The 21,709-nt window shown below is 41.3% G+C and overlaps 1 protein-coding gene across 2 annotated transcripts in view; it reads right to left on the reverse strand.

The window, feature by feature from the left end:
• The window catches only part of CHST11 (carbohydrate sulfotransferase 11), a 155,744-nt gene that overhangs the window by 79,538 nt on the left and 54,497 nt on the right, over window positions 1–21,709 (reverse strand). For both annotated transcript variants that reach the window (XM_042889897.1, XM_042889898.1), the window contains exon 2: window positions 12,771–12,856. In XM_042889897.1, the coding sequence (XP_042745831.1) occupies window positions 12,771–12,856 (86 nt within the window). The remainder of the gene's footprint in view (window positions 1–12,770; window positions 12,857–21,709) is intronic.

Raw genomic sequence — 21,709 nt, forward strand, 5'->3', positions numbered from 1 at the left:
AGTGATAATATCACCACACTATCCCTAAGAAACAGGAAAACAGGCATCCCTCATTTTAGAAATGTGGAGACAGATACAAAATGATCTGGTGACAAAGAACTGCAAAACCAGCATTAAAATTTAGGATCTTCTCCCTGTTCTTATCACGCAAAACTGTACGAACAAGAGCACTGGGAGAACACAGGTACAAGCACTGCGCTTTGCTGAATGACCATTGCTTCAACATTATGGTGACTGCTGTATTACCAGGACAACAGTCCAGTGAAACTACACATAAAGATGCTGAATTCAGTATGGATGACTGAGTATCCCAGTTCTGTATGATCAGTTGCTCAATATGGTATTTATAGCACAATCAGAGTGCAAACAACATGAATGGAATATTTCCCTCAAGCCTCTTCAACTAAGGAACTGACCCGAGGCCAAAATAAGCAATGGGAATCTTTCTGCTGACCTTGGGAGCCTTTGGATGAGACTCCCCTTATGCAGGATATCTAACAGCTGTGAAAGTCAGCAAAAAGATCTTCACTGACTTTCAAAAGACACTGGACCATAACATCGACCTACAAAGCAGTACAGCATTTAGATTTCTTACTCCAGCTTTACAAGGAAACATACTGTGTAGGCCTCTTCTTCCAGGTGAACTACTGATATGACGAGAAGGAAAGGCCTGAAGTTGCACCAGGGGGCGTTCAGGTTGGATACGAGGAAAAATTTCTTCTCGGAAGGAATGGTGCTGCAGTGGCACAGGCTGCCCAGGGAGGTGATGGAGTCACCGTCCCTGGAAGCGTTCCAGAACCGTGTGGATGTGGCCCTGAGGGACAGTAGTTAGCATTATGGCGGTGTTACGCTGATGGCTGCACGTTCCCAATCTTGATGAGTCTGTGACACTCTAACGCTCCAGTGCAGGATTTGAGGCTTACAACACATGGCAGGGAAGACACACAAGGGAGCACATTACTCTAAGACAACCTTGTAGTGACACGTGGATGTGTTACTCAGAGGAAAATCAGAACTTGCTCCTGAGAACTAATTTTGCAGGATGAAGTAATGGAAACTGTAACACTAATAATTTTTTATCTTTAATTTCTGAATCTTCAGCTTCATCTTTGCTTTGTCTCTGCAATTACCCTCCATTCTCTGCTTCTCTAAAGTAGAATCCATATGAAGGAATAAGAGTCCCATATAGGAGCTGGACATGCTCAGTCACAACCAGACTGCTTCCCTATCCCATTTTCTTATTCCATCTGGCTTCTCTGATTTTTAAAACAACAAAAGGAACCACAACAGCGATCACTCTCCTCATCTTGGTGAGTGACCAAAGTTAGAGACCTCCACAGTTCTGTGCCAAACCCATAGGAATAGCTGCACTGCCTAGTTGTGCCAAAATCCACATCCACAGGGAGCAGAGCATAGCCGCTTTGTATAAATCAAGAACCTAGAGTGTGCATTACTTTAAATCATTTCTATGCATAGCTTCCAGAGACAGTAGCAAGTTTGGCAAAGAAGGAAGGGAGCTTATTTAGGTTATTTGCTGATTCAGATAATGACTGAATGCATGGATTTTTTTATCATGCTGGTGCTCATACAGCACTGATTTGTTAGCAGCAAGACAGATCATGAACCTGCATGAGTGCTGGACAGTCTTAAATGCCAGATGGCAGTGCTTTGCCAGCAACTGAAGAAAGAGGCTCAGTGTCTAACAGATGATACCTTCTGTCTTACTTCTTCATCCACCGATTTAATTACACTGATAATGTTATGAGAAGCAGAAATCAATTATTCATTGAACCTGCCTAAGAAAATCATTCTTTTATCCCATGTATTTTGTTTCAAGATCATTTACACTTCGATAAAAAGGCAGTTTTCTTTCTTCAGCTTCAATATTTTATACACTAACTCACTTAACAGCCCAAGTGAAAACTGAAGACTCTGTCTTGTGCAAGGCAGGAAGGTGATGCTCCAGAACTCTCCTACACTGCCTGCTGCATCCCCATTGCTGTGCAAATCAGCAATCACAAGCAGGATGCACAGAGAGATCTATTACATCCCTCTGCAAAACAAAGCCCTCCGATGCACTCACATCTCAGACTCCCGTGGCTTTTTAAGAGGTTGTTGGAGGTGAAGCCACAGATCTTGCACTGCTTGTTTTCAAACCCTCTCCATTTTTAATAAGCACAATACTTGGCCAGCCATTATTTCCTTGGCACAACAGATCTTTTCACCATTCCCATTAAAAACAATACTGCCTTCTATAAATTAGAAGACACTGAGCTCACATTACCAGCTGATAGACAAAATTCTTTACTTTTGCCTGGCTTGTTTTTGCACTGGTTGGCTGAAATAATCAAATGAATGACAGTAAAATTTTCAGAGGAACAAGCATCTCCTCTCCGTCTGTTTTGCCATCAACTGCCCATTCTCAATCTTTAACTTGCTGCACTTTCAGACAAAGCCATGGCCACAGACCTGCACAACACCTCATGTGAAAATATTCCAGCCTTTATCAGATAAAGGCCAGGTCAGTGGGACTCTGGGTAGAGTGAGCTGGTGGGTGGCAGCCCTACCCACAGCAGGGGGTTAGAACTGGGTGGGCTTTAATGTCCCTTCCAACCTAAATAATTCTATGATTCAAGGATTCCATTAAAAAAAAAAAAAAAAAAAAAAAAAAAGTAGAAAAGGGAGAGGGAGAATGAGCAGAGTGGAGGTCACTGGAGGTACTGGAAAAGGTTGCCCAGAGATGTGGTAGATGCCCTGTCCCTGGAGACTTTCAAGGTGAGGATGGAAAAGGCCCTGGGCAGCTTGGTCTAGCTGTGGCATCCTTGTTCCCTGCAAGAGTTGGATTAGATAGCCTTCAGAGGTCCCTTCCTACTCTAAGGATTCTACGATACCAGACAGAGGAGACTCCAGGGTTGGATGAAATAGGGAGCACAAGACAAGAAAAGATGATGGTCTTGGCACGGAGACAACCACACCTCCTGCACACAGCTGCCACAGTTGACTAAGCCATGCTTACATGACAGAAAGCAGCCAGAAGCAGTTGCACAGGGAGAAGCAGACCCTACCCCACCCTATGACCAGGCACTTGACTCTCTGGCCTTAATGTCGGAGCACTCCCTGTGTGGCGTGAGTGAGCCCACGGCTGCTGGGGATGGGGACACAGGGCAGCTAGGCCTCACACTACCCCAGCACATACATTTCTGATGCCCAAAATGTATCCTCAAATACACAAACTCAGTCCTTGCCAGAAGCCAACCTCAGCCTGGGGCAGAAACTGTATGGAAACAGAGGGGAGAGTGCCCACAGTGATCTGTGTGGCAGTGCCTGGGCCCCTCATGCACTGGGGCAGCAGCAAGGCAGCCATAGAGCACACAGGGTGACAGATGCCTACAGATATCCACTCAAGGACAGCATGTCCACATCTGAAAAAAGTGACGTGAGACAGTTTCAAGGCTGTAAATATACAGCATTTAAATGTAAGAAAGTCCATACACAGGCTTTTGTGGGTCCAAAGCTATGGAAGAAGAAAAAAAAAAAAAAAGCCTGTGCTGTGCCTACATAAACTGCTCAAAGCAGTAATTCTTGGCTATTATTTTATGGAGTGATGTCATTGGCACAACAATCTCTTAAAGGAAGAAAGCAGTAATTGTGGAAGTACCTCGTACTGCACCTCACCTTCACCACGGGAACCTTCATTCAGTTCACATTAAGTAAGACATTACGCTTTGGAGAAGTTCCAGCGATTTCAGCTTCTCCTCACCAGTTCAATGAAACATTTCTTTTCTCTTTCAGCTGAGCTTGTTATGAATATTTAATGTATCGGAATGAACTGAAAGCTACCACTGTGCTTATGCTCTCCAGCTTTCCATCTATCTATTGACATCAAGGCTTAGCTTCCAAAATATGACATTAACTACATTGCTATGTAAATACAACTCCTTCAACCAACATTTCATAAGTCAAATGTATGCACAGCAAAAGCCAAACATGGCTTGAATAGATGAAACTGTCCTCTCACAGCCAGAGATGTCTTTGTTCCTTCAGCTCCCAGTGTCAATTCCCCACGCCAGCTTGTACATTTGTCTTCTGTCCTCTAATTGAATTAATATCCATTTCCTCTTACTAATCCCCAGACACTTGTCCAAAAATGATCTAAAAGACACAACCCACGCTTACAAGAGGAGGGGAAGGATTTATATTAGGTCATCACTTTGAATGCTATAGAGGCTTGCTAGCTTGCTGCGCAGCCAGGCAATCTCCATGCAAGTTGACTGCGGGAATATTGTGATTTTTTACCACATGTTTTGCTTTTAGCTCTGTGGTGGAACCACACTCAGAATGTTGTTCAGATTTATTTCAGATTGAAATGACAGAAACACTCCTTCCTGGGTTTTCCAGGCACTAGAAAGATATATAAACTTCACTGCATAGCAAGTGCAACTCTCTTTGGTCCACTTACAGTCGTCTTACTACCAATCAAAAAAAAAAAAAAAAAGAGAAAAAAATTTTTTTTCAGCATCAGATTTACATTCCTCAGCACAGGGGATATGTGGAATGCTGAAAAAGAGAGAAAACAGAGGCTGCAATTACCCAGTCCCCTCTGCCTCTTCAGAGATGAGAAGTTTTGCCATTGACTTTCAAGAGATCAGGTTTCACTTTTCTCCCAAGGTTACAAATGCACAGAAACATCCATGCTGACAAGCACGCTGGAAAACCTATTAGAGGAAGCCACTGGTCCCCTCCAGTGCAAGTACACTATAGACTAAGCATGAGGGAAACAATTTTTTTCCCACATTTCACTACTGAGTTGCACGTTGCTTCTCAAACATAGAAAAGAATCAAACCAAATCCTAGCCACACCAGGATATACAACTGTTATAAGCTGTTTTTCTAGATAAGAAAGTGACACGTGCCTTATAAAAACTGTTTTTGCTACATTCATATGCAATAAAGCTATTAACTTGTAAACTCTGCTTTTTCACTTAATTTTTACATCTCTCCCACATCATTAAGAATTAAGAAGGTCTGAAAGCTACTGACTAAAAGCAGTCAAAGCGTGCCTGGCCCAGGTGATGACTGGTCAACTGATCATACAGGCAGTACATAGGGTAAGCCTGCCTCACCAGAAAACCAGGCAAGTGGAGCAGGCATCACATAGACTTTAGCAAGGGCACATTACATAATCCAGGCTGGGTTTAACTACCTACACCTTTGTTCTAAAACTCTACAGTTTGCCTCTCAGCAGTACTAGGAATTTCCTTGCATGCCAGTGTCAAAATGCATGGTGGCTTCTGCAGCCACATCTCTCCAGAGGCAGTATTTTAACCCTGCACTGCCTGAAGTACCCAGAGAAGAGCAATTCTCAATCTGCGTGCATAACCAGACAAGCAGATTACTGCACTCTGACTGAAAAAAGCTTGGGCAAGGTGCAGCCCATCACATTACTGAGGTGAATTTACATTTCATACTGAACAGAGCTAAAGAGCATGAATGAATGTTACAGGTCAGCTCGTGGGGCTTGAGAAGCTGCATCTGATATGGAATGGGACTTGGGGAATCTGGTTTCTGGAAAATAATTGCCAATTTAATGTCTGCTCCTCCCTATCTTTAAATTTATATATGAATGAGAATTACAAGCACTGTAGATAATTTTAAAATGTCTGTCTTCTCTCATTGTCATAATTATGCCTACTGGGATTCTTTACAGTTCTTTTGGGAGTGAGTGGCTGTAGCTGGGCTCCTGGGATTTGCAGAGATTGCCTTGCCCTGCTGAAAGCAGCGTATGGTTCTGCTGCACAGTTAGGAAACCTCTTTGATAACAAAGACTGTGGGGAAAAAAGGCAAATGCTTAAACAAACAGTTGCTACTCTGCAGCGAGGGGAGAAAGCTGTCCTGAGAATATCTGCACCAGAAATAAATGAGAGAGGCTACACTGTGAATTACCACAAGGTCCAGACTGAGGTTATTAGAACAGAGCCATATCTCTCTACATTCTGAAGTATAATTATCCAAGTTTTCTCCACTGGTCAAACTGGTATAAAACCTTAACCTGGGAAGGAAAGAAAGGAATCTAATGCAGAGAAACAGGCAGGTGACTCAAACTGCTTGGTTCTGAGCAAGCAACGCACTGATGCAACATGTTCAACTCAACAGACACAAATAGCCTCACTGATGCTGACCAGACCGCACAGCCCAGGTCTCCCCTCCATCCAGCTGGTTCTGGTCTAACAGGGAGTCCACGTGTCACACACAGATGTTCAGCTGTAAAAATCGTGTTACCCTCTTTCCCCTCCAACACATAGAATTCTTTCAGTTTTGGCCACATCTTTGGTATTACTCCTTCTCATAATTGTATTCCTCCAGAAAGTATATTTAAATGCATGAACTCTCAAAATAATAAACTGGCTCAAGGACTGGAACAATTGAAAGAGAGATCTCTTTCTTTTCTAACAAGAAAATCAGAGCTTTTCTGAGGGACAACTATATTGTTTCATTTCATGCAGGTAATAAGTCTTCTATTAAACACAGGTGCCTAAAAATCATCCCAATGCACTGCAATAACTTGAATGAGCTTGTCCTGAAGATTATTCTGGCCGTAAGTGCCGGTAGTTACTGTACATATTTGTCTGATTAATTCCTCCTGACTGACAAAGGCATCCATCATGTCACAAGGAACAATATATGAAGCACAGTGTACCTGAATCCTTTCCCTCCCTATGTCATCTCCAGAGCATCTAAAACAGGCTCTTATCATTTGTAATCAGTAATTAATAACAAAGCATTCTCACTAGCACAGTTCTTCTGCTAAGGTTAATGTAATATTTCATCCCAGGCCAGCTGCTGTTTTACGACTTGCAAGCACGACAGTAAGCAATGTTTTTGCATACGAAGTCATCCACAGAGTAAATCAATTACTTTTTCTTTCATCAACAGGCATTTGCTGCAGCAGGGAAGGATAATTAGATATGATATTGTTGTTTACCAACAGCATTATATTCCCAAATTTTGGTACTGCACATTGAATTTTCTTCCCTGTGTCTCTATTCTGCATCTTTTCCATTACGATGTTTTTAATCTATGATCAATCAAATACTGCAATTAAGAGCTACACTTACCACGCTGCTATTATGTACATGAATGTGCCTACAAAGATCAGTATCAATCACACAGCCCACATTGTCAGTACTGGTAAAACTTCTGGGTCACTCCTTCTCCACAGAAGGACACACATACACTTACAACTATTCACCCCAAATGCAAAGTATCAATAAATGCTAATGTATTGTTCTCCAAGCTGCACTATTTCTTGTACTCCAAAGTTTAAATCAGGCTGCCCAAGGAAATGGTGGAGCCACTGTCCCTGGAGATGTTTAAGAACCATGTGGATGTGGCACCGAGGGACATTATTAGCGGGCATGGTGGGCATGGGCTGATGGATGGACTGGAAAATCTTAATGGCCTTTTCCAATCTTAATGACTCTTATCAGGGTATTATTGTCCTTGTGAGAAAATAAAGCAGCCAGAACATATACACATGAAAAGAGCAGAAAAGTTAGTGCACAGCTCTGGTGTAATCTTCCTTTGTTACTGAAAGTGGCAAGTCACATTTTTTCCCTCCTGTTGATTGCTATAACTGTTTGGCAACTCAGACTCTTCTTGCATGACGTAGCTGACGAAGACACATGCTTGGCTCAGGAAGACCGTGAGCCACAGGCTGTTGTGTGCTGGCAGAGCATCATGAGTCATTTATCCTTCTGGTAGTCTGCCCTGGTCACCTGCTGTCAGTGACAAACTGGACTTTTGATCTTACTCAGTGACCTGCCCTTTGCTTCTTGTATTTCTAAGAATAAAAAGCTGCTGAACACAGAAATAAGCCGCAGAGCTCCCAGTACCTCGAGATCACCAAGGGCAGAAACACTGGTTTTAAGCATTCAAACCTTTGATTCAAAGTACTGTGGACAACATGTACACAGGGCTCAGACCACAAAGCTTCCCACAAACCTCTGTCCACTAACAGTTGCACTAACAGGGTCATTCTAGTGAGTGGAAATCAACTTGAAGATAGGAAATTACCAACCCAGATGAAAGTTAAGGGACATGTGCTGAACTGGGCTGATGTTTGCATATGCTATCCAGACAGCTTGAGCTACAGATAACCATACAGCATCTCCAAAAAAGGAGCACTTGCGGCTTGAAGTGATTGAAGATGTATAAACACTGTCTGCAAGGCAGCAGCTCACTTTGACTTTGTTTTCACTTGGCAGGAAGGAAGGGGAGAAAAAAAGTGGACATAATAAAAGAAATGGGTCATTTTGGAATGACTGCACTGAAACAGTCCAATACAATTTCGTAACACAAAGGCAATGTGAGGTCTACGGCTCTGACTCACCAGGTTTAGAAACTCATGAGGCAACCTGGCTCCCGTTACACCAAAAAGCAGCCACTTAGAAGTGCAGTTCCTCGACAAAAAGAAACGTGTTTGAAAAGGAAAGTAACAAATGACAAACAGTTTGACCTTTGGTTAAACAGTCACGTTGACTCATTAGTCAGTTAGTTAGGCAGTGTGTCAAACAAGAAATAGAAGCAAAGTTGTTCCTGGGATGTGGATCCTAATGGATAAAGTACTGTATCTCTGCCATGTTGCTTGCACCAGTGTAGGTAGTTAGATCAGACAAAGATTTCCTGGGAATTAGGTGGTAACCTTGACAAGGAGAAGACAAATCCTGACTTAAAGGTGCAGTTATTTCCTTTTCCTTCAACGTTAGGTCTATTTTGGCTTGCAATATGTTGTAATCAGTAGCATTTTCATTGCTTCAAACAAATCCACATCAACCACTAATGGTGCACAAGCCTCAAGTACAATGTTATCCAATTCTGAACTTCTGGTAACTCCAGCTCAACGAGCCGATACCCAATTATCTGTTATTTTTGGAGCAATGGGGCTGTACTCAGTCATGCAGATTACAAGATACAGTTCCATATGTTGTCTGCCAAGAATAAATTTGAAAAATATTTGTTTACCCATGTTCTTAAATTCCTGGGGTTTGATATACAAAAAAAATAAAAAATAAAAAGCCAGTATGCAATGCAGACTTGTAACTGAACACAGATGAAGAGCCTTGCAGAAATGTAACATCTAGATTTTCTTTTTTGCAACTATGCCACATTACAACTATCTGGCAGAAGGAAAATAGTTCTAGTTAATACAGATCCAAGTTGGCTTTTTAACAAACCCATTAAAGAAATCAACCCTTTCATTCAGCCCTCAAAATTTGCCACTGGTACCTCTGCACCTTGTTAGTAATTTCTAACTGAAAGTGAAAGAAAAAAGAAAAAGAGTCTCAGAGACACGCTGCACGCTGTCTGCATGGACTCAGGGATCACACTTTCACTTACTCATTGTAAATCCTGTTGAGTTATATTGACTTTTCTTTCCTTTGTGGTATATTAGTGCTCACAAAAAAAATCTTGCAGTAAGAGCCTTAGAGAAGAAACCTTTTGTCCACAGACAAATGCACTTCTTACTTTGTGCCCTATTAAGAAGGAAAAAGAGCAAAAGTATTGTTCCTACTTTTACAATACCCAGAAGGCCAGGCACTCAGCTATGACAGAAATAACACATGGGTTTTGTCATAGACACTTAATTTGATCCTAACTCAGTCCTATCTCCACCCCATTTATTCCCTCCTTCTCCATCAACCATCTGAACAATTATGATCAGTCTACTGAAAATCTAACTGCAGTTCTCAAAAATTCAGCTCCTGTACACCACTGGTTCAGTCACGCTTAGATCACTGCTACATTTGAATTTATTCAAGTCCAAAATTTCTTCTTCCCCCTTTCCTTTTTTCTTTTCACAATCATTCACAAAGCCAAAAAGAGTCCCAAAAGACAAACGGTGGCATCTGCAACCAACCCAAACAACTCCATAGATGGAAACAAAACAGGGCAGGATCAGAAAGGCTGTTATATGTCAACACAGTAAATACCACAGTCAAATCCTCAGCTGGTGTAAATCAACCTGCCTCCATCTGGTTTTACAAAGGCAGTGCAACCTTATGCCAAACACACTAAAAAGTCTTATATTAAAATATAGCATTTTAAATCTGAGAGATATTTGACTCTATCTAGCACTTAATTTTCAACTGACTGTGTTGTCATCTTCCCCTTGATATGGAGCAGCCATGAGGAGGCTGCAAGCTAGGATATATGGGCCCTAATATCATCTCAAAGCAGGGAGCCAGCTGGGACCATGAAGTCCCCTTCTCTGCCTGCTTCTCCTGGGGATGTTGAAGACAGCCCAGGAACAGCAGAATAGAAGTTAGATATGGTTGTGTACCTGTACCTGTGAGCCTACCTGAGGAAAGCTGAAGCATGTGGAAAGTACTGCATAGCAGAGGATGATGAGCAACAGCTGGGTACTCCTATTACTAGGTCATGCAAAAAACATACATGTGAACATACCAGATATTTAAAATTTCTTTAAAGTCACCCTTAAAGATTTACCACTAGCATCTAGCTTGTAGCAATCCAAAGCCATAGCTGCAGGGCTTCTTGCACTATGTTCTCAGCACCTGGAATTCAACAGGTTTTGAACATCAAGAGTTAAAGATCTACTGGAAGTTTCAATTATATGTTTCAGTAAGGGAGAGATCTTGCTTACAAATTCTTCTGCATATGTATTTTATCAGCTTCTGAGCTGACTTCACAAATGGCCAATCATGACTGCTTCAGTCAGGAACTGCAGAGACCAATTAGGGGCCCAATCTCCACTCCCCTCCTCACTACCACTCATGAACAACTGGAAGACAAGAACTCCACTGTCAAAATACAGACCCGCCTCCCATCTGTCACTTAAGAAAGGTGAGACAGACATTTCTTTGGGCAAAAATGCAAAAAAGAAATATGACCCACATATCTGAAGGAATATTCTAAGGGTCATTTCCAGACTGATGTCTTTTATGTCAGCCTCTACTTGCTGCCTTTTCTTGTTCCTGCATGCACTTGCTTGCCTGATACATCACTCAGCGTCTACAATATTACTCTCTGCAGTGTGCAAAGCCCTGTCTAAAAAGTAAATAACTACTAAAAACAAAGAAAGAAACAAAACATAAAAGCTTGATGAGAAGGGGTGTCGCTGAGCAGATGGAAACACTTCAGAGTGAAAAATGTCATCTGCTTAGTTCAACATCAGCTGCAAGAAATGCTGTGCTTACTCAAACATTGACTTTTCTGCCTACCTACTAGGAGAGCCCAGAAAGGCAGGCAGATGCTTTACTTGGTCAAGCCATGCAGAAAGGAAGGAGAGGTGGGAATGAAGCTGCCTGCTGCATCCTCTGCTTCAGGAAGCATAGTTGCTTCCGCAATGCTTGCCGGGGGAACTGGCCCTTCAATGGATGGAGATGCTTCTCTCTCATGGGGTTGTGCTTAACAATGTTAAAGGGTCAGTTAAAATCTCCTTACACACTGCATACCCTAGAGAGAACAATCAAACGTACAGCTTCTTCCCTTACCCATCCTTCTTGAGCATTTGCAAAGAGTGCTTAAATATTTAAATTTGACCCACAAATTCTAATATTTCTCCTTTGTAGCACCCAATTGTTACTCATCAGGGCTTTTAACACTTTCCATTTATGCAACACTAACTCCTACAATGGTCAATAAAGGCCAGTATATTAGTATAAGCTCATGCTCCCAGCCATGCACAAAATTCCAATTGAATTAGAAAGTCATCCTATATTCGAGAAGAGCACACGATGGAGTAAATGGAGCTTAACTACTTTATGTATCAGATATTATATATCTTTGGGTTGTTGTCAATTCTTCATATAAATACTTTAAATCACTTAGATTTCATTTTGCACACTGTATAGCGAGCCTCTTCATAATCAAACAGTATTTAAAAGCATTTACTGGCTTGTTAAATCTAACAAGTTAGATTTATTGGGATAGTCACTTTCCTTAACGGCCTATTTAGTCAAACTCAATGTATTCATTGATGTATAAATGTATAATAGGCGGTTGTTAAACTTTAATAAATATGTTTAATAGTCAGCTGGCATTTTCTCTCAATGGCAGCACTTCCCCTCAGTTGCCAACAGGAAATGCTGTTCCTGAATGCGCCGATTCACAGCATGTGCAGGGAACAAATCGATCCAGGAGAACAAATGGGAGTACAAATTACAGATAACTTTCCTTCACATCTCATGGGGACTGTTGTAAACTCCCATCAGGACCATCAGCTGTCAATGCATAGTGTAAAGAAGAATGTTAGCTACTGTGCTTTGTCTTGATCTTCAGAAGAAATGAACTAGGACAGGATGGGCAACTGGCTACCTAAAAACCACACAAATGACTTTCATATATTACTATTGCAATTTTCTGCCTTCCTGCACTTGCTGATTCATGTACAGCATGTTACCTACTCTCACCCCACCCTGCCACTCTGTGTGTTGACCCATCAATTAAATTAGAATGCTTCAGCATCTCACTAGGAGATCAAAAATATTCTAAGGCTATTAGGTACCTAAGAAAAATACTTTGAGGAATCTGCATCATTAGACAACTAAAAACCATCAGAAATCAGGCCCTGAGCTAAAACCGCAGAACTTTACATCTCAGCTCCACAGGACACAGATCATTTCTCCAAGCACACAGCAGTTACTGCATATATATGATTTAAAAAAAAACAACACCACCACCACCACCAAAACACCTTTAATTTAAGTACACCAGGCAGGAAAGTTTGATCATAGCCACAAGACACTCACCTGGGTGGGATTATACAGTTCCTGGAGTGGGCTTCTGGATCCTTTCCGGCAGCAAATGTCCATCCCAAATGGATTTCTACGCATTACTGCAAAGGGAAATTGAAATTAATACAGGTTAGCAACAGTGGTTAGCAGTAATCAATTGCAATAGCTACAGCAAGAATAGATTTTCTGATAAACCGGGGGTTTCTACAGACAGTATTGTGTATTAATTCCTAATCTGTAAAAATTATCCAAGAGTTAAATCTTTGAAGTACTGTGGAAGGTACTAAAACAAAGCTTTCTAGCTCTCATCTTACAAAAGCTGTTACCCCAAAGCTTTTAGCTGGAATGCCCCAGAGTTCTGGCACAAGTACTGAAGCCAAAGTGACCCCATTTTGACTAGTGGTAGGTACCTGCTTCCCTGATCATCATGGATCAGTTGGATAAATTCCTACAACTGACATCTCCAAGAGGCAATGTTTGAGCCTCTCTAAGCCCAAATATAGAGGTCCATAGGATCCTAATATTAAAACACTTTAAAGCTTCTGGCCTATAGCTTTGGCTTGTCCTGGAACAGATGCTCAGCAGTATGCAATACACATACTGCCAATCACCGCTGCACTTTCTTGATCCAAACTGTATTTAGCTCTATGTATTGCAACTGAATATTTAATTGGTCTGAAAATCAACACAGACTGCTATTCCAGCTGGACACAAGCAAATTTTCAAACTAAAGGCTTTGTCAGAGGGCTGATCCAGGATCATTCTGGATAGTAAGTCTTTCTGTTAGAGATCCTGATCTGAGTCCCAACAGTCACAGAGATCACCAGTTTCAGGTTAGACCCTCCATAGGCAGTCAAGTTAAAATAGGGAGCTATTTTGCTTCAACCACACTCCATGTCTTACTTAGGAGGGGCTTATAAACAGAAGGGAAATCAACTTTTTACACAGGTGGATAGTGATAGGACAAGGGGGAAAGCCTTAAACTGAAAGAGAAAAAATTAAGGTTAGATGTCAGGGAAATATTCCACTGAGAGGGCAGCAATGCACTGGCACAGGGTGTCCCGAGCACTTTGGGTGCCCCATCCTTGGAGGGGCTCAAGGACAGGTTGGATGGGGCCCTGGACAGCCTAGCATCACTTGCCGTATTTTGTAGTACGAAACTGCTGAAGTGTCCTGCAGTAATGACTGTGAACTGCAGCGCTGACAGAAATACTGTTGCAGATGTCAGGCCAAGAGCTAGAGAATACTGTCAAGCTACATTTTAAAACAGAGTGCTTGTACACGATCATAATCAATATGTCAAATAGTATGAACATGTGTAAGAGTTTCCATGCAGACAGAACACTGTATACAGCTCCAGTCTGGAGACATAACAGCCTCCTTCACTCAGACTGTATCTATTTTTAAATTGAAGGTAATCACCTCATAATGTGCCATGTCGCTTTTTCCCTGAGCAAACAACCATTCGGTGTGTCTTCTAACAGGGCTCAGACATACATCCTTAGTAAGGAAAGAAGCTAAATGTTTTCTTCACAGTTAGAATAGCAATAAGAGGCTGCAATTTTTATGTTTAAATGCCTGATAAACTTCTGAACCTTTCTAGACATGCAGCCGAATGTTGCAATTGCTCTGCCTTAGTGGCAATGTGTCTTGTTAAAAGTTAACTCTAAAAATGTTTAAAGCCACTAAAATTTTAGAAAAGAATTTCATGAGCAGCGTCAGCTTCTGGTGTCTGGAAGTGGCTTGAGGAAGAAAATCCTCAGCCAGGATGTGAGACACCCTCAGTGGCTGTTCACTGCACTTTGATTAACCAGGGTTCTGGAACACTGATTCTTTGTTTCAAGATAAAGAACTCCAGAGCACTGTTTCCTAATTTCCCATGTACTCCACTTTTCAGTTCCATTAAATGCAATCAACAGTAATGTGCATAAATGCATCCCTTCCTGCTTCACTTAACCAGCAGGTATCAACACAGCAACACACAGCAACTGTTCCATTCAGCAGGAGCAGCCAAAACCATGAAGTTACTTGCACTACGTGTAAGATCTGATTCCCAAATATAAACAAACAAGAAAGCAACTGTCTCCCCAGAAAAGCTAAATACTCACGCAGAACTTGAGTCACAGAAACCACTGAATCCTTGTTATGAATCCCAATTATTTAATGGGTTTGTTTTTCCAATAAAGCTTTTAGAACATGACTGTGGAATTAGCATGGCAACACAGCAGCTCAATGCATAGCTCACTTCCCCACACATCATCTGTGACAGCACATGCAGCCGTAAGCAGCAACTCTGTATGCACCTGGATAATGCTTATGCCTGGAATGTAACCTCGGCACTGACACAAATGGGAACATTCCACCTTCCTGGGCAGAAATTGCACTCATACCTTAGGTGAACAGCTACCACGAAGGATCATATGAAGATTTCAGAATGCTTTCTCACACATCTGTGGAAAACTCACCCCTTCGGGTCCCTGCAAACTGTTTTCTGCTGTCTCAGCTCCTATGAGGCAGCATTTTATTGTATCCATGACATGACCTCTTTGATTTATAGCAATCTGCAGTAAGAAAACCACAATGTGAGTGCAAACTGCCGTTACACTAATTTCAACAATGCTGTCACTCAGACTCCTTCACACTATTGTGACAGTGAAAATTAGAAATCAAGGCCTTTATCTTCACCAAATCTTCTTATTAACATAGTAAATATCAAAATTTACATTTTATGGCTTGGGCTGATCTCCATCCATAATTATAGTTAATTATAATCTAACGGGAAGTAGCGCATATGCATGGCTCCAAGGACTGATTAAAAGATCCCGTTCAGGCACACGAAGTGGGAGAAGCAGCTGACAACAGCAGATAATGCCTTGAATGATTAAAGAGTGCTGTTAATACTGCAACTGCAGCAGAATCAGCAATGCCCTGAATTCAGCCAGGACTGGGAGCAACTGAATGAACTGTTAGCTTGTCACTTTAATACAAGGGCTGTAAAGAGACAAACTTTCTTCTTCTTTAGGAATGACTCGTTCACAATGAAATTTTGGTCCTATTTACTAAAATCTGTGCAATCTGAACCAAAAAGGGCACCTTCTCACAAGTATCAGAAGAGGAAGTGACACCATTTCTCATAAGCCTGTTGGATCAAGTAACAAAGGTCACTCTGCCCTAAGAGCCACCCAAAGTAATTGCCACTTCTTTCATTGCTCCCAGAGAAACAAGTAAGTGACATTTGAAGTGCTGAGTATACAAAATCAGCCACCTATACCACTCCCATTCTAAACTTATCAAATGTCAGACGCTCCCATTTCCTAGATTTCTGTAGAATAAAAGATCCCTGCTTGCTTTCTAGCAACAATTTTGCTATTTGGTAATGTTTAATTTACACTGCTTTTAGAATCCTAATTACTCCCGGCTTGCAAGACAACAAAAAACAAACGCAAAAACACTACCTCCGTTCAATGCCTCTTAAATATACTGTCTCATATCATAAACATTTGAGAAAAATTCTGAGGTTGTATTAATATTTAATTTTTTCATTACACTGGTCTAAAGTACAGAGACTAAATTCCCTAATACCGCATTGCTGAAAGCTGCTATGCATAATTCATTGCATTTATTTGGGAAAGAAGACGTCTTGTAAGGAAAAAGAACAAAATATGACATTGGAAGCAGTATGCTGAGACTCCTACTGAAGATGTGATCCCATTCTTGTTTGAAAGAAAGAAGCTATTGACAATTCAAATACACTTTCAGTCCAGGGTTAATGTTTTCCATGGAGCCATGTTCAATTGACAGCAATGGGCAGGTACAAAAGATAGCACCTTATCCTAGAGCCACAAACAGCTGGGAAGGGCTAAACATCCATTAAACATCCTCTACTCAACAAAGACAGAAAAATCAGTGCAATTTGGCCTAGCAAGATAGTGGTAGCAAAACACTTTTGGTGTCTCCAGACACATTTAACTGTCACTGTCCTCAAGCTTCCTCAATTCTTAAAGCAAATTAAGAATAATTTAATTATACTGAAGATTCGGAGATTCTCTTGGGCTGAAGATTTGGATGTGGTTTTTCTTCCAAATGCCAGCACAGACGTTTGCAATGACCCCAAAGCAGCAGAGAAAAACGCTTCCAAAAGCACCAGCTATGCAAATATAAGCCAAGCAGAGCTCAACACATATTTTGCACATGCAATGCTCTTCAAGCATGAAGATACTAAGTTGAAATAAGTGACCTGCGGAAGCATTCTTCTTCCAGAGTTTGTCAGAGGCTTTTCGACTGAATATGTGGCAATTTGTAAAGTCCTGTACACATACCTCTTGGATTCTTAGCTAAAATCATGCTGAACAAGCCTGTCATTAACAGGATCATTCTGCTTCAGGAAAACAAGCCTTCTGTAATAATTTACAACAATCTGTTCTGCAAGACTTCACTTAAGCAAAGTCCAAATTGCAGACAAAAACCAGAAACTCAGCAGAAAAATAAAGACTGCCCTTATTTCAGACTTCATAAAAATTCCTATGATTGCTTTAGCAGACTAATCAGGCTAAAGACACTGAATAGTATCGTAGGGTTATTTTTTAATCAGCAGCCAGGAGCACAAGGAGTGAATGCAAATGCTGGCACACAGCACCAGCTCCAGAGCCTCAGTAACAGTATTTCAGATAGCTCCCCGGCATTCATTTACGAACGCTAATCCTTCACAAAGATCCTTCACAAAGATCAACTGATGGAAAGTAACGTTTTGGGATGTTTGGGTCCTTGCACTGTGTTGCACTCAGCAGAAGATTTTAGACTGTATTATTGGTCCTTGACATGGATACTACAGGTACAAAGATTTATGACAAAACTCCTGACTGGACTCTTTTGTTTTCTTAAGGCAAAACTGCAGCTTTTTTGTCGGACACTGAGAAACCTATTTTTAGAAAGTAAAAGTCAGACTAGGTATTGTATGTAAGCATGCCAAAGTCTTAAATGCAGAGAATGAAGCAATATTTTTTCCTCTACGTTACAGAAGAACTAGATTTCACCTCATGCTCTACAGTACCTGGAAACACAGGGTATTGCGCAGTGTGAAAAACAAGTGCAAGAGTGTGAGTGGAGCACCTTAAAGCCTTAACACCATTGTGCCTGCTAGCCAAACCAGAGACCTTACTAAGCTCAATGCTGCATGGATATGGCAAGGATTAAAAGAAAACCCAAAGCTCAGAGTTTTAGAGTCCCACCCAAGGAATGGGGATGACGTGTTTTAGTTTAGCAATACTGATTCACTGCCTCCATACATCCACTCTACTCTGTCTGGTGTTTCTACTCCCACTCACCTGCCAGAGGAAGCTACCAGAGTAAGACTGTGGACGGACACAATGACAGTGAAGGTTGAAAAATGAGGTCAAATCCTCAGTGGAATAATTTTGGCTGACACAAGCAGCAAAGCCACTTGTTAAGGGACCGCGAGCCAGTGAGGTAATATTCCTCAGTTCACAGATCAGAAAAAGAGATGCACAGAGGTTAAAAACATGCCCAAAGCAAATTAATTGTTTCAGATCACATTCATTTTAGGAAGTGAAGTATCTGTTCTAAGGTACTCATTTAAGCTCCCACCACCAACAGAGAGCTGCAGCTATGGACTCATCTGTACGCCCACGAAGGTGGCCTCCCTCTCCATTCCACTGACCAGCAAGCCTACATGGGTTGAAACTGCATGAAACAAATCCTGGCAGAGCAAGGAAGCAAGTCTTAACGTTTGTTTCTGAGGTCTAATCACTAATTACAAAAGTCATAAATGCCCTCCAAAGAATAGAGAGAGGTTTAATTACTTTTTGCTTTCGACAGATTTTCAGAAATAACTTCCTATTTTATCCTGTTTGTTCTCAGATTAGCTTGGGGATGGGTTTAATTGGGCACAGTGGGGAAATTAATATCCTTGGTGAAATTACACAGAGACTTAGATCCTGGGCCACCCTAGGGACATTGCATGTGGCATAAATTAACACAACATTTTTCCTGCTAATGAACAACAGTAACTTTTTTCCAGTATTATTTTTTTTAATGTTAATCCACGTGGAATTTCTTCAGAAGTCTCATGAAATTATCCACAAACCTAAATCAAGAGACTTTCCCATAGGCTTCACTTCCCACACTAGAAGCTCTGTTTTGTTCATCTCTGTCCCACACAGGCAAACATTGCTTTTAATGCAGCTAGGAGATTTTGTGGGTGCAAACTATTTTAGACTTGGTCAGAACTCTTCTGATACAGCCTTGTTTTCACTGGCATTGAAATATTTCATGAGTCTATTCCGGATGGGTCACCAGCTACGTCAGCTACCTGTTCATCTCTTTGTACTCCCAGGTTTACACTATCCATCAGCATGTCACATGCTTCAAAACACTGAAGAAAGGGTCTACGTCTGATCTCCCACAACTATTTCTAAGTCTTCATAGAAAAAAAAACCCAAACATATTTTTGTTAAGTTTATGTGGATGGTAAAAAAAATAATTGTTTCCTTTTCTCAAAAAAGGAAACTTTCTACAAAGGAAAAAGCTAGCAATTTGTGATTGGTTTTAACTGTACATATTTCACAAGAAAACTTATGTATTATGAATTTGCATGAATGAACACTGTGTATCCAGTATTTCAAAAGACTAAAAAAAAAAACAAAAACCAAAAGCAAACCTCTTTTTCTGGTCATTACACTTTTTCTACTTACACACTACAAGTTAGCCACGCTTTTTGCAAAATGAGGCTGTGATAATCTAGAAATTTTCCTCCCTTTCCAGTGAAGCTTATAGGTTTCCAGAGGTGCCTCCCACCAATTATTAGATGCTCATTATAACAACAGAAGCAGGCATATCTGCCTTCAGGTACTCTTTTTAGTGAAGAACTGAATACTCCATCCAGTTCTTAACAGCCAAGTTTTCAAGCCTGTAGATAGCTGCCTATCTCCCACTGCTCTAATTTAACTTCAAATGAAAACTATGTAAATGTAAGTCTAGGGGAAAGAAAAAGACAAAACTACATTTACATCGTCTTAAAGAGTAAGAAGCTAGAACTCTATTTTCCGCAATTCCCGCTATTTCCATAACGCTGTCAGTCCCAACCTACTCAAAGAATATGCTGTATGAGCTCACTCAAAAAAAAAAAAGTGAATGAGAGAAAAACCTTTGAAAGAGGAAGACTTCTTTAGAAAGCTGTAACTTTTAAAGTATTTATCTTGAATCACAGACCAAATGAGAAAGATGGCTGCTGCAGCTGCAGTCTATTTGAGCCACTATGTCTTTGCTTTCCTCAACAGATGTGCAGAGAAGATGAAACACAAAATCATGTTTGCTATGGATATACTAAAAAGCGCAGCAAGCCTTCTCACAAGCCAAGCAGAATAGAAAACAAAGCTGCAGCAATCATTTTAGCCCAGAGCAAGGAAATGCTCAGACTTTTGGTCTCAGCTGGAACGTTGGGGGAAGCGCTACCTGCACACATATGTGCACACTGCACTTGACACAAGCTGAATGAAAGGGTCACACACCATTTCTGTTCCACAAACGTGTCCACGTGGACAGGGATTTACTCCCTCTGAAGCAGTGTCCCTGATATTTTTAGCATGACCTTATCCTCTATATACTTTGTTGTGACTTACGCACGATAAGTTTCTTCACCAAAAAAAAAAATGAAGCATTCGAGAATTTGATAAGCAGGGAAAAAAGTATGAAATCCTGTAGTAATCACTTCCAGAACAGTCGCTCATAATGTCGAAGAGGATTACGGCTGCAGCTTGTTGGATAAGAAGATGACCTCTTAGAAAACAAGGATGTAGCTTCCTTGGCAAAGTTAAGGCCAAATGCTGATATTAAGAGTACCACAGACAGTAAAGGCCTAATTGTGTGAGTTGCAAAACATCCAGACTAATAATTAATACACAGCTGTGCTGCCCTGTCAATTCTGTTTAAGGCTCCTAAACTATAAGTAATCCTAAGGCACAGAGAAGCAATCAGCTCCACTGCGAGATCCCTTACTTTCCCAGCAGCCGGCTGGAGCCATGCCTGCACAGCGCTGCGGGCCTCCTCCAGCCCCACCAGCTCCTCACCTGCACTGCACGGTGGAAGCCGGAAGCCTTCTTCCAGCAGGATCCGTACATCCGTACACAGAGGCTGGGAGGCTGCTTTCACACGCTCTTCTTTCTCTCCCTGTTAGCAACAAGCTGTATACAGATAATATTGCTTTCATATGGAAGAATTCTCACATGCGGCTGTCCCGAAATATTCCAAACCACAGATTCCTCAAAACATTTTACATATGAATAGGACATTGTCAGCTCCCTCAGACCCGCCTGCACTTCAGCACACAGAAGAGTAAAACACACATTAGCACTATAAAACTTCGGCTCAATTTGCATAATCTGTATTATCATGATAGAGCCCAGCTTTATAACCAACCGTGGGCGATACACAGAGCGCTTTGGATCTCTCTTTCTCTAAGGAGAAATTCCCCAAACACAAGAAAACCCATTCAGAGCTGTGCTTGCCTGGAACCTACTAGTTTTCAGTGGCTGCTTATCTTTGGGCAGTTCAGCCCCTCTCACTATCTCTTTCCATTGCTCCCCTCATTTCAATGTTGTTCGATTAAAACATGCGATGCGATGCGTTCTGTCTACAGTTGGGAAATGCTGTCATGTTCCACACATATCCGAGTGGATAGGCCAAGCAAACCAATTCCAGCTCCTGAGGGCATGTTGAAGAGGAAAAAAAAGTGAATGAGCAAAGACCATAAAGTGATTTCACTTTAATGAGAACATTTATAGGAGAATCAAACCAAGCATTATTTACACAGGACATACCATACAACTATCACCACCGAAAAGGATTTTGGATATGCTGAGCCTTTTAACCTGACAGAGGTTCTTCCTCCAAATGTTATGGATATGCTTCATAGCAAAACTTTGTAATACATGTGAGAC

This window comes from Lagopus leucura, unplaced genomic scaffold (assembly GCF_019238085.1).
Source record: "Lagopus leucura isolate 7727_CA_CO unplaced genomic scaffold, USGS_WTPT01 Super-Scaffold_100159, whole genome shotgun sequence".
Taxonomy (NCBI): domain Eukaryota; kingdom Metazoa; phylum Chordata; class Aves; order Galliformes; family Phasianidae; genus Lagopus; species Lagopus leucura.